Here is a 14,369-nt window from a genome sequence, read left to right on the forward strand (position 1 = left end):
AAGTCATAAAAACATTAAAACCTAACGGTATTTGAAACACGATTGCGAAAAATATTAGTTTAAATAATAACATCATCCATTACGTTGGAGTAATTTTTTAACATTAACCATTGCCTTTGTGGCGAGTATCTAATGAAAATCTCTTCCAATGACAATCATTTAAAGAAAAATATTTCCATTAAAAGTAATACATTATTTGCAACCCTGGTGTAGCATTTTACTCCTAAAACGATTAGCACAAGACTGTAAGATGTCACGACTAAAACCAAAACTATACCAAACGCTTCAGAAAATACTACAAACGGCACAGTGAACGCCATCTGTAGCACGATGCTACATTTTAGGATTACGTATTTTTCGACAAGGTCCACTTGTGTGGATATCTACTTGCTGAAAACGAATCCCGGCGTAGCCAACCTCAACGTGATAGGCACGTTAGCTTAATCGAATAAAATAATTCGAAGTGGTCTGTATTCTGTCGAAACTGTCAGACGCGGATCGCGATTTCGATCTTTTTGGATCTCATCAGCGCGTCGCAGGCAGCCCGACAGAACACAGACCAACTGTACACACATCATCGTGCTACAGATGGCGTTTACTGCGCCATTTGTAGTATTTTCTAAAACGCACTGTTAAGACAGCAGGTAAAAGTTGGTCTGTGTTCTGCGACGCGTTGATGAGATCCAAAAAGATCGAAATCGCGATCCGCGGCTGGCAGTTTCGAAAGAATACAGATCACTTCGAATTATTTTATACCAAACGCGCTCAAGACCAATCCATTAAATGTTAAAATGTCACCACCGAATAGTAATTCAAGCAAAAGTGTAATGAAATGATTAAGGAAGAGAAAATTGGACTGAAGTGTTATTGTAAAAACTCATAAAAATGTTAAGACAAGAGAGAAGCTCAGAACTCAATTCTCCACAGCTTTTGAACTCCTTACACAAAACAAATAGGGCAAGTCGTCAGGGTACCAAAAAAGTCACATTCGGAAATATCATCGAGAAAGCTGAAAATTGTTTCAATCGCTTCGTTTTTACCTCAAAATGGAAATCTTGAATTTCCCCCCTCCGACAGAAGACGTCAAAATTTGAGCGTCGAATAAACATGGTCCGTTTAACTTAAAGGTCACCAAAAATGACATTGTTCTTAAAATCATATCCTGAATATGCACAAAAGGACAACTAGATGAATTACCAAAGATAGTAATGAAATTCTTGAACAAGAGGACGAAAATTCAGGACTTGATGGCCAAGAAGTTCCTGGTCAGCTTTCAACCTCAAAACGTAGAAAGATACATAGATTAGAAACATTGCTGTGGATTAGGCCTACAGAGAAGAAAGCACATAACAAAAACACGCCACATACTTACTTTACCTCATGGGGGTGTGAAACAAATATAGAAAATCCCTTTCTGACGTATGCAAAATAAACGAGGCAAAAAGTTGTTGAACGTTCTAACGTTCTCGCGACTGTAATTCGACAACGAGGGCATGATTCTGAAGAAAATATGTATTGAGGACGTTTCTTATTGGATTTTCTTCCTGAATCTTATTGATAACTGTTTTTAGCGAACCTACAGCGATTTAAGAGATATTTTTAAAAAACTGTTTTTGACGTTTTCTGCAGATTTCTCGGAAAGATTTCCCTAACGACTGACCTAAAACGGTGTATTCATACAAAAAGACTGGGTGGTACCCTATAAAAATGTTACAAGTATACTATAAAACGTTTTACGATAAGATCACATACCTAAATGTCACGTTTTAAAATAAATTACTGTAGACTAATAGTAGTAGAGAGTCTCAACACTAAAAATTGAACATGATCTTCTGTAATATTTCGTCATATTGAAACAGATAGAAATCATTGTGAAATCTGATACCGTTACGTAACTGTAAATTGAAAATTTCAGTAATCTTCATTATCAGCAAAAATCTACATATTGTACATATGTATGCATTTAGAACGGTAAATGATGTACATCCGCGTACAGTGAGTCAAATTGAAGTTGTTCATTACCATTTATTACAATTGGAAAATACGTTACTTTACATCAGACATCATGTTTTATATAAGGTTGTTCGGAAAGTCATTTCGTTTTTTCCCGACAGAGGATTTAATTGTATTCTTTTGCACCCAACTTCACATTTAAGCCGTATAATTTTTATATGCTTTGAGAGCTCATACAGCAAGGCTTGTGTGTGAAAAATTCAAATTAATTCTACGTAGTAGTTTTTGGTTGGTGCCCTTTTAAATATGGAGAGCGATAAGCAGCATTTTCGACATATCTTACTGTTTTACTACAGAAAGGGTAAAAATGCTGTTCAAGCCAGAAAGAAATTGACTGATGTGTATGGAGAAGGTGTGTTGACAGTACGCCAGTGCCAGAACTGGTTCGCTAAATTTCGATCCGGCAATTTTGATGTCGAAGATGCACCACGTTCGGGAAGGCCGGTTGAAGCTGATAAAGACGCGATAAAGGCATTAGTTGATGTGAACCGGCGAATAACAACACGTGAGATCGGATTGAGGTTAAATTTATCAAATTCAACAGTTTATGACCACTTGAAAGGCCTGGGATTATCCTCGAAGCTCGATGTATGGGTTCCCCATGTTCTCACAGAGAGAAATCTGTGTCGCCGCATTGACGTCTGCGATTCGCTTCTCAAACGTCACGAAAATGATCCGTTTTTGAAGCGCATCATCACTGGGGACGAAAAATGGGTTGTATACAACAACGTCAAACGCAAGAGGTCATGGAGCAAAAAAGATGAACCGGCTCAAACCATTTCCAAAGCCGATATTCACCAAAAAAAGGTGATGCTGTCTGTTTGGTGGGATTTTAAAGGAATCGTTTTTTTTGAGCTTTTACCGGATAACACAACGATTAATTCGGAAGTCTACTGTCATCAGCTGGACAAACTGAATGATGCACTTCAACAGAAAAGGTCAGAACTAATCAACAGGAAAGGTGTAGTGTTTCACCAAGACAACGCGAGACCTCACACAAGTTTGGTCACTCGCCAAAAGCTTTTACAGCTTGAATGGGATACAATGCTACACCCACCATATTCTCCAGACCTGGCACCATCGGATTATTATTTGTTCCGGTCACTCCAAAATTTTTTAGACGGTAAAACCTTCACCTCAAATGAGGAGGTCAAAAACCTCCTCGATCAGTTTTTTGCCAGCAAAGACCAAAAATTTTATGAGCGTGGAATTATGCTGCTACCAGAAAGATGGCAAAAGGTGTTGGACCAGAACGGTCAAGATATAATTTAATAAAGTATTTGTTTATTATACGAAAACTGTCTTTCATTTCTAAAAAAAAAAAAAACGAAATGACTTTCCGAACAACCCTATACTTACACAGTCAACATATGTAAAATAAGCAATTCAGTCAATACGGAAAATTAATTTTGGAATAAAATAAATGTTTTAGTTCATCAGGTTAATCCTTTTATATCGAGACTAGACCGCAAAAATAAATAAAGTACAAACCGACCGTTTTTCAATGATGCAGATGTTCCAGGAATTAATTTATTGAAGGTCAAGAATATTTCTCAGGATCATTACCGTAAAAAATGCAAATTTAGGAATTACATGCGTGCAGAGAACTTTCACAGCGACCACTGGCACAGAAACCGATGCGTGACCTTCTATGTGTCTGAGCGGAAATTCCCCATAACTTTTATACACTTACGTATGTACATTTAGTTGTTTTTCATTTACTTTTATCCATATCTAGTTTATCTTTTATTCATTTTCCACGTAATTACAAAGAGGATCTCGTTACTGCACTTCCTCTGAATGACCAGACATCAGGAAGGAAGCGTGAGAATCCACGAGGACGATTAATTAAAAATTGCAAGATTGGTTAATGACGATTAGATACTTTGTATCAAAAGTAATGCAACGGCAGCCTATAGAATAAATAAGTGAAATAATGTACCTATGCAAATATCTAACAATGATAATTTTTCTAGAGTAATATCTTTGTAATAAAAATGTAGTAACCGAATGAAAAGTGTAAACGTAAAAATATGTTGGAATTGGATGTCATTTCAAATACAATTATTGCAAACATGAAAGTATCAGGATGATTTATATCAACTGAAACAAAAAATATCTTAATAAGATGGTTAAATCCATAAGAAATTTTGAAACGATTGAAGTACTATTCTACTTAATGACAACAAATTCCTCGAACTGTTAGAAGTAGATAGCAATTGAAACAAAGTTATACTAAATTGGAAAGTTGAACTCATAAAAATGTCACAACTAATCCTAAGTAGTAAGTGAATTATATCGCCATTAACTTAACTTAAAGAAATGTCAAAAATGGATGATAATGCCACTAGATTTATACCAGCTTAAACATACTGTCCGTATGTTCATAAAAATGTTATAATTAGATAGTACGACAAATGTGTGCTAAACTCATAAAAATACCTAAACCATACAACTAAGAACTACTAGTTCATAAAACTGTCAGAAGTAGATACAATAGTTGAAACAAAATTGTATTAAATTGGCGTATTGAACTCATAAAAATGTCGCGACTAAGTAAGTTGTACTTGTAGTTGTATTATATCACCATAAACTTAAAAAAACATGTCCAAACTAACAATTAAAACAATATTACATTAAACTGATATGATAAAGTCATAAATATAGCAGGACATGTAAAAAAAAGGATCGCTCTAACGTCTAATAACTAAAGATGTGCAAAATGGTTTTTTAAAAGTATTTAAATACAAAATGCAAATACTTTTTTGATTTGTTATTTCAAATGTAAAATACAAAATAAATTTCACTTTTGTATTTTAATGCTAAATGCAAAATACTTTTTTTACTTAAGTAGAAAATATTTTTTAAGAAAACCTCACAAGCATTTTCTCATTTTTTAAATATTGGAGTTTTTCTAGACTAATAGTGATGTTTACATTACATCACTAGCTGCGAAGATTAAGTATGTTTCATATTTTTTTGTTTGAAGTGATTGAAATGTGGTTTTTCTACTACTTCTACAACAAGCAGCAAGAGTGACATCGTAAAAATTCTGACATATCAATAACGGATTTGATTAATTTTGTGATCAACATTATACCAGCTTTGAATGGTTAAAAGATTAACAACAATAAACTTTTTTATTTTTTAGAATTTTGATTGCAAAATTCCAAAAATGTCTTTTTATATTTTTCAGTTAAATTTTGTATATTCTCGTCGACTGTAACAGGTGTCTATCCGTACACACTATTTAAATAAAGTACTACGAGATTGCCGAATAAACAATGAATTGTTTGTTGATGAAAGGTTCTTGAACTTGAAACGGCTTTTATGCGCGCATTGGCTTTTAGTGAATTATGTTTGCATAATTTCGTTCAAAATCAAACATTTGTCGGTCCAATGAAGAAGAACACGCCGGACATTCGGATGAGTGTTTGTTTTTTCACTTAGGCTAATGCACCTATACAACCAGTACGTGTGTACTTTTTCAGGTTTAATACTTACGTGAAAATGTTCACAACTATGTAAAGAATGGTCTTAATTGGCCACAATGTTAAATAACCGTAGGTACATTCAGATATGTAAAAATATATCTTCTTTAAAGAAGGCCCTTTTTTATTTTTGACAATTACATTATAAAGATGGGTATGGTACCTAGTTTGGATCTGGTACTCGGTGGATCCGACATATTTTTTAGGATCCGCCCGTATATCGTATATCAGTTTAAAAATGAAAATAAATAAAAGTCAACCAAAAATACTGGTTTGCAAGGGAGGAAAAAGTAGGGAAAGAGCAAATATAAAGATTGGAGACGAAAAATTAGTAGAAGTGACTGATTTTAGATATCTAGGAAGTCAAATAAGTCAGGACGGAAGAAGCAGTTGGGATATAAAGCAGAGGTTAGCGCAGGGCGGAGTCGCCTTCAATAAAAAGAAATCCCTTCTATGCTCGCGAACGATTAATTTAGAAAAAAAGAAAAAAGGATTGTTAAAGGTGTATGTTTGGAGCGCGGTGCTGTACGGGTGCGAAACATGGACGGTGGGCGCGGCGGGAAAGAAAAGGTTACAATCGTTCGAAATGTGGTGCTAAAGGCGAATGATGAGGATACCGTGGATAGAGAAGGTTAGAAATGAAGAGGTATTAGAAAGAATAGGAGAACAGAGGACTCTATGGAAGTCAATAAGATATAGGCAAGATAGGTTGGTAGGACACCTTTTCAGGCATGAAGGTATAATCATAAACAAATTAGAGGCAGAAACGGAAATTAGGAGGGGTAGATGTAGACCTAAATTAAATTACTGTTCACAAATATTTAGGGATGTGGGATGTTCTAGTTTAGTTCAGAATAGAAAATAATGGAGGTGCGTGTCCAACCAGTCTTAAGAATGACGACCTTATGTTGAAAATGACGTATTCATGGTTATACTAAATTATTTGTTATTGCGTTATAGTTCTTGTGTTTTCTTTTCTTCAAAAACAAGAATAAATCAGTATGTTCCAACTGTTACAATTTCTGACGCTTGTTGGTACTTATGTCATGTTTTGATTAACGATAACTGCGATAACGATTTTGACACCTTGCAGACTTTCAATAGTGTTAAAAACATTATAGGCTTTTTTCAACGGATTCAACTCAACCCTCTCGCTGAAAATCCGCCAAACGAATTAAAATTTCATTGAGTGTGTGGTATTTAATGGAAAACCCGACCGAACGAAGACATGAACCGTTAACCGTAATGGTTTTGGGGGGTATCCAGCCGGTACCCCTCACAGCTAATGCCGAGTACCCCATTACCCGGTACACGATAAAATCGCTATCCGGCGCATCTCTAGTTTATAGTGTGCCTATTAATGTTAAGGTTTTCTAAAAGTTCATCCAATTTTATCAACGCTAAATAGTTTGGAAGATATTAACGAATGAAAACAGTAAAGAAAGCACTTTTTTCTTGCAGTCGTAACTGCTGCGACTATCTCCTCTTATAGTACAATACTTTGAAACTGCTTGACTATTAAAACGTTTAATTGAAATAGAAATTCTTTCAATGGTGAAATCATAATGAAACATTATAATAATTAATTTCAAATAATAGAGTAACTACTTGGAATGTTTCAACGTGACCGGACAGGCATTATATGTACTATCAATGAGTAATTACAAATACTAACATTAAAATTCCATTCTAACCCAACGCAATTAATGATTTCATAGGAAGAACCTGAATACATTACAAAATTGGCAATAGCAACGGTAAGAGATTTGTACAGTTCTGTTTACTTATTGATTAAAAATGTATTATTAATATGTATGAAAGATTTGTATTTTTTGTATAAAGACTTTATTACTATATTATTTAAGTCCAAATTATAATTATTTTCTATATAATGCTCTAAGAAGCCTGCTGTTTTCTTTTATAACAGAGTATGTTGTTTAATGCGATTTTTATTCATATAAATAATTAAGTAATGTAAGTCCTATAAATGCAGTTCAGAGCTTTTGAAGGATGTTACGCATTGTTTAAAATATTCTGAAAGTTCGGTTAATTTAAGACAGATTTCAGATAAGTAGGCAATCTTCAGTTAGACGTAGTTGAAAAAGCGTTTTTCACACGTTGCCCAAATTGCGACGCAAAATGACGACAAGCCGATAAAAAAATGTTCGGTGAACGTTTTCCTTTACTGTATACAGGGTGTAATAGAAATAAGTGTCGAGTTTGCAGGAGATGATACAGTACGATAAAACATGAAAATTAAGTAATTGTTTGTGTGTCCGAATGTTCACCATTTTCAAGAAAAACGTAATTGAAGGTACAGGTAAATTCAATGCCGGCCCTGGTTCATAAATGCGGTTCGCAACGCTGCACTCAATGACTGCAATAGCATGAATGTAGTATTTGTTTTGTATTTTCTTGCTCATATATTATTTATTTGTTAAATTAGATTAAGCGTGTTTAAGATTGTTTATGTTAACAACCAACCTTTAGTAGCTATTTATTCTTTTAACGTTTAAACCTTGTGCAGTTCAATAAACTAATTCAGCAATACATCAATTATTAGTGTAGATCAATCACTGTAGAACAGTTGTTACAATAATCTGGCATGATACGTGTTTACGGGATTGAACCATGTCGCTGCACTACGCTATTCAATATTAGACATCTATGTTGCTAATTCACGCACAGGACCGGCTTCGGATCGTAAATTATCGTAATTGTCTCTCGATTATGTATTACATCTAATTGACAGCCTCCAAACCTCGGCACACTTATTTCTGTTACACCCTGTACAATCGTGTGTGGGACCTGCTATAGATGGGGATTGAACTCAGCCCATCATAATTACTTTGCTCTTGTATAACAACCATTAGTTAAATTTTGTTATATTTCGTATGCACTAAACATATATTAAAAAATTTCGACAACAAAAAAATGCTCAGTCTTCTATAATGAATTCACCTTTATTACTACAAAAATGTAATAATTAGTTAGTCCAATTTGCCGCAACATTTTTCCGCAAATAACATACCTACATCTAAATAAATAATTTACAAAGAGATGTATGGTAGGTACTTGTTATTTAACTATTCAACGTATCTTTTATTCCTCGCAAATCTATAATCCCGTATTTCTGGGCGTTTGTGCCATTGTAACGGTTCTTTTAATGGAATATTAGATGAGTGCTACACCATAACAACTGCCCACAATAAAATTATCATCATCTCAGTTGCAACATACAATGCGATAATCTAAATTTCTAGTTGACTTCCGCTACCGGCTTTGGCAATTCATATTTAACAAACCACGTAATAAATGACTATTATATACCCTATTGTACTTAATGGGGTTACTATTGAGACCGCACCATATCTCGCATCGAATCTATTTATGAAGTATAGGCTTCATTGTCTGAGAATATTGAAGAAGTGAAATAATTTTATTAGTTGGAGTGAAACGAAATCCAAAAGGGAAGGGGGAAGTTAAAACTGATTTATTAATTGAAAAACAACCGCCAATGTTTTTCCCAAGTTGTCGAACTTTTTCAAGGCTTTTTTTTTTAAGTTAATGAAGACGTAAAGCAGATAGACTAGTTATTTTGTACATGTTCAATGACCAGCCTAAACTAATTGCGATTTCGATCTATTTGGTTTCGTCAGAACGCCATAATCTCGATAGATTACTGAAAGAAAAATTTTAACCTTACGTGTTTAACTACCACTAGCTACTAATGCTGGGCGGTGGACAATCCCCCCCAGACTACATCGGGGGATAGGGCCGAAGTCAGCCTCTTTTTAGGAGTCGTGGAAAGGGGTGGGTGGTGATTGGGGTGAGAAAGATAAGACGAATGAAAAGAAAGTATTCTATGGGATATTACTGACCAAGCATTTGTCTAAGTAATTCAAAGAAACCACAGAATTTGTACCAGGTTAGAGGGACCTGGAATCTAACCGGTGTTCTCCCGAATGCTAAGCAAAAAAGCGAGTAAGGCCTTGTCTAACGCTTGAAATATCTGAAACAAGTTGAATTAGCATCATGTTGAGAAAATTTTGAATTAGATTCTAATTCAGTGAAATAAGTCGGAAGTAACTGCTATACGCTCTTGACTCTTTTATCCATTAACTTCAGTTATACAATAGAAAACATATTGCATTCTTGAGCAAATCAGTTATAAAACGTATAGCAATTATAACTTACAATAAGCTTACGTGGCTCTTTTCTAAAACACATTTCAATCATCAAAAATAAAACTGTCTTAATCACGCCTTCTAAGTAATACCTACGATATTTCAAGTCAATATTAAGGATAAAATAATTCGAAGTAGTCTGTATTCTGTCGAAACTGCCAGACGCGGATCGAGATTTCGATCTTTTTGAGCTTAATCTTTTTGAGCTCGACCTTTTTGAGCTCAAAAGATCGAAATCGCGATCCGCGTCTGGCAGTTTCGACAGAATACAGACTACTTCGAATTATTTTATTCAATTAAGCTAACGTGCTCATCACGTTGAGGTTGGCTACGCCGGGATTCGTTATCAGCAAGTAGATATCCACACAAGTGAAGTATACGTAATCCTAAAATGTAGCATCGTGCCACAGATGGCGTTTACTGCGTCATTTGTAGTATTTTCAATATTAAGGCTTCATGCGACAAGTTTTTTTCTCTAAAAAATAATGTTTAGGGTGAGTTCTGTACTTACTCTACAAGCTTAAAGCTTGGATATTTCAAAAGAAACTTCTAATTATGGAATCAATCTGACAGAAGATACGATACATTACGTAAAGCCCTGCTGTGGTTAAGTTAACTCTGTAAATAACTTACTTCGTTTAACAACGAAATTGAATCAATTATTGGTAATTTGTTGTGATTCTGTAAAACCGTATTTAGGGTAACTCTCTTTATCTCATTATATGTATGCATGTATTCCATTTAATTTTGTATTTTATTGCTCTCTGTAAATTATTAAGTGACAAAAACATTAATTGTATCATCTGTTTACTAATAAGCCAAGTTTCCGTTAAATTTCCATTTTTCTAGGCTAAGTCAACACGATACCTCGTTAATGTTGCTAGCACTACATGTGAATAAAACATTTTGCATTAATTTCCAATAATTCTAATTACGCCTATCACATGCTAACAGTTAATACTTTTGCATATTAATAAGAATCAGTATCTTCACATGCCTCATACTTTTCATACTATTAAATTAACTGCTTACTCCTTATTCTTTTAGTTTCTCATTCTAACATGTATCTAAGTATTACATTTTGTGATAGTTAATTTACTTTAACGTTTTAATTCTACTTTCTACTACGTAATTGGATAATGGCCTTATTTAGTGTTAATATTTATTCTTAAACTTTTTTCCATCTAATATATCTACGCAAAAGAAAACAGACTCGCAACTATTCTGTAATATGTACATAACAAAAAACAATTTTATTGAAATCGTCAATTATTCGTCTTTTTTGTGTTTTTATTTTTTCGATAAAAAAGAAGAATTACCAAAACTTCTTTCTAATAACTTCAAAATATATTTACTGAAAAATAATAGTCCGGCTCGAAGGACCAAGCGATGTCCGAGCAGAATCATTCTTATCTGTGTGTATTTGTGCACAATAAATTCAAAAGACAACTTGGTTTACGAACATATACTGCTTGTATGATGTAAGGAGCAAGCACCTGTACGAAAACAGTTCTGCACCGAGTATGATATTGATCTAACGAACCGAAAAAGAAGCTTAAAGTCAGAGACAAGCAATGTCAGACGGAAAAATCGAACGGATGGTTAGTTACAAGCTTGTAGTTTGCGAAAGTAAAACGATGATCATGACTCGACATTATTTTCCCAGCATTTCAGAGCCATACAATCAGATGATAGTTAAACGATTAGCAATTGAAATGAGTCTGTTTTCAATTGTGCCTTTCTGTATCTTTATAATTTGCGCATACATTTGCACAAATTTCAGATTGCACTGTATATTTCAGATCGCATCATCTTGTACCCGGCTCCACCCAGTTACTCTAGAACATGTCATTTCTTCCCCGGCCCGCCGGGTTACTACCCTTCAAGGTATTTTCCAGGTGTGTAATGTAAATATTTATTGCTTCGAACATAAAGATATATATGCACTGAACTGGAAAATATTAAATAAACTAACCAATATTTTTATTTGTAGGTTAGGTCAGGTTTGGTCGCTGTAGACGGGTCATGGACCTAAAAATTACATTTTGTGGATTTGTATACGTAGTACAGTGCATATATATTTTTCATGTCACTGCTTGCTATGTTTATATAATTTTACTAATCAATTTGCTTGCTTCTTTTTTTCACCGCACCTAATAAAATATCTCTTATTGTTAAATTTTATTTTGTGTTATTTCTCATGATTTGATTATTACAACATCATGTCATTTTAATTAATTATTTGTTGCTTTTTCAGGAAATTCGATACAGAACTTACACGTAAATTACTGCATCTGCAAGAAAACATAAACCATAACAGATCTGTAAGCAATATGCAGTTTTTACAATCTGTTACGTACTTATATTACTTGGCACGGTTTACTTATGAATTGATGTCATAATAAGAGATGCGAATTAACAGTTTTTTACGCTCAGTATTCACCACCTTAGAAAATCTGCTTTTAATTTACTAAGGAATATTTTCTTTACTGGTTTTAACAAATGAAAATAAGAACACATCAACACATTTAGAAATTTTACTTCGGAATTTTAAACTAGACATTCTGTGCGCAAAAGTGTGGTTTCTGTAAAGGTACAAACGTATATTAAAATCTTAGTCTTCCAAAGCGATATTTAAAAATCATTTTTTACTTGAAAAAATTTTCAGGTCTATTTAAAGCTTGTCTTCTACTAAGCCACGGTCTATCAGGTTAAGGCTTTGTTCTTAATTGCCTATAAGTAAATAAAAAGGTTGAAATTAGGAGGAATTGAACATACTTAAAACGCAGACAATATCTTTACCTGCATATGTTTAATTTTTTTGATTTGAAGTAAAAAATAAATAAGTTTTAAAATAAAGTCAATACGCAGTAAAATTACTTGCGAATAACATGTGTAAACTACTGTTACGTTGTAATGTGCAAGTAATGACTTTTAACAAGAATTACAGTAAATATACCATTTAACACTTTATTTCTTTATTTTTTGTTATTACTTTAACGGTACTTACCCGATTTTTTTATAGTTAATAGGTTACTATGCAATTTAGCAAACATTCTTCCTAATTAAACTAATAAAATACGCGAACATTTCTGCCAATGTAATTGAAAAGTAATAATTGATAGTTATCGTGTCTGGTCGAAATCCAACTAATCTTATTTCAAATCAAATATGCAATATACATTTCATGCTTAATATGCATTAAATAACTTCAGCTTTTGATTCTACCTTACGGGCTCCCTTTCGATCGATGCATAAATTTTCTGTTATTTTATGATTATATTCTAATGAAAATAGATACCGAAAAAAAAAAGTAGCAAAAGTTTCGGCATTCATGTATTGATGTAAGAATTATTTATCGGTTGTGAAAATATTTTATTCAAATTAATATCCGCATCAAAATTAGTGAAATTAGTACCTGCAAGAAATTTCTGTCAATTTATGAACATCATTGTGTTACTAATAAAACTACTTGAGATTTTTCAATAATAAATTCGGTGATATTTAAAATTTTTTTACAAACTTCTCATGCTATCTTGTGGCTTTGAAAATTTACGCATTTTAATAATTTATTAAAATCGTGCGTAAAATCGGAAAAAACGATTTCACGCTCTAATTGAAATGAAAAGAATTATTACTTCACTAGTTTTTACAAAATTCGAAGTATTATAGTTTGTTTTAAACTCTCAGTGGTTTCTTTTTCGTAAAAGTACGAGGGACGTTTTTTATCCTTTCAAGTTTCTGTCATTTGTAGTTTCTAAAGTTTTACATATGCACAAAATTAAACGTTTAACAGCAATATTTAGTCGATGTGGATCTAAACATATAAAACAGAACCCACGGCATTGGTATTCAAGTAGCCAAGTACTTTGTAGTTATATAGAAAACTGCATGAAATTTTTAAAAAACATTAAAAGATTATTGTATTATTGGATATCGGTTATCTCTTGTTTCTATAGATTATTATTACGAGACGATTTCTTACCGTTTTAAAATATGTGAGATGTTTTCGTTAAATCAGAATCATTATTTAAAAATCAGCAATTTTGGCGTGTTCGCGGGGAAGAAAACAATTGAAATAAATTGACCGGGTTTAAATGTCTGCAACCAGGTGTATGGTTGGTCGCATATACGTATATTTTATTCAGATTTTGTAACAATTAAATTAGGTTATAATGTTGGTTGCATTCCTTCACTGGAATTTTTTAAATAGATAAAAAATTTGTGAACCTTCTTATTCTTACGTTTTATATTAAAATTCATTTAGATCACTTTCTCAATTAATCCTAAAAATCCTTTTGGAAGCATAGAATTTTTATTATTGGAAAAAAGACTTGACTGAGGTGCTACCGTTGGAAAAAAATTGATTCGCACAATATTCTTCCTTTCAATTCGTTGCAACGCAGAATGGTGCTAACGTAAGTCGGCGTTGCTGAGATAATTACACGTTTGATACATGAGCCGAAGACACGTGCTGGCGGCGTATTTTGTAACTACTAATTATATATTAAAAGCATTAACTAATCGGGAGGAGATCGAATAAGACAACATCGAAAAGGCTTATAGTGGGATTCACAGCATTCCATGCAAAGATATATCACGGGTTTAATAAACATAATATGTAAAATACGTTGGTTATTCTCTGCGTAGGTACGTACCGATGTCGAATTCTTGGAAT

At 33.3% G+C, this 14,369-nt stretch overlaps 1 protein-coding gene and 1 long non-coding RNA gene across 3 annotated transcripts in view; one reads left to right on the forward strand and one right to left on the reverse strand.

The window, feature by feature from the left end:
• Positions 1–14,369, reverse strand: part of LOC108737628 — a 77,861-nt gene that overhangs the window by 55,822 nt on the left and 7,670 nt on the right. The window lies entirely within an intron of this gene.
• The window catches only part of LOC108737575 (metabotropic glutamate receptor 3), a 39,225-nt gene that overhangs the window by 18,699 nt on the left and 6,157 nt on the right, over positions 1–14,369 (forward strand). The window contains exon 2 of one of the 2 annotated variants that reach the window (XM_018470496.1): positions 11,494–11,589. The exons of the other annotated variant lie outside the window; for it this stretch is intronic. Coding sequence (XP_018325998.1) covers positions 11,494–11,589 — 96 coding nt within the window. The remainder of the gene's footprint in view (positions 1–11,493; positions 11,590–14,369) is intronic. 2 annotated transcript variants of the gene reach the window in all.

The sequence above is a fragment of the Agrilus planipennis genome, unplaced genomic scaffold, assembly GCF_000699045.2.
Source record: "Agrilus planipennis isolate EAB-ADULT unplaced genomic scaffold, Apla_2.0 scaffold14, whole genome shotgun sequence".
Classification (NCBI taxonomy): Eukaryota; Metazoa; Arthropoda; class Insecta; order Coleoptera; family Buprestidae; genus Agrilus; species Agrilus planipennis.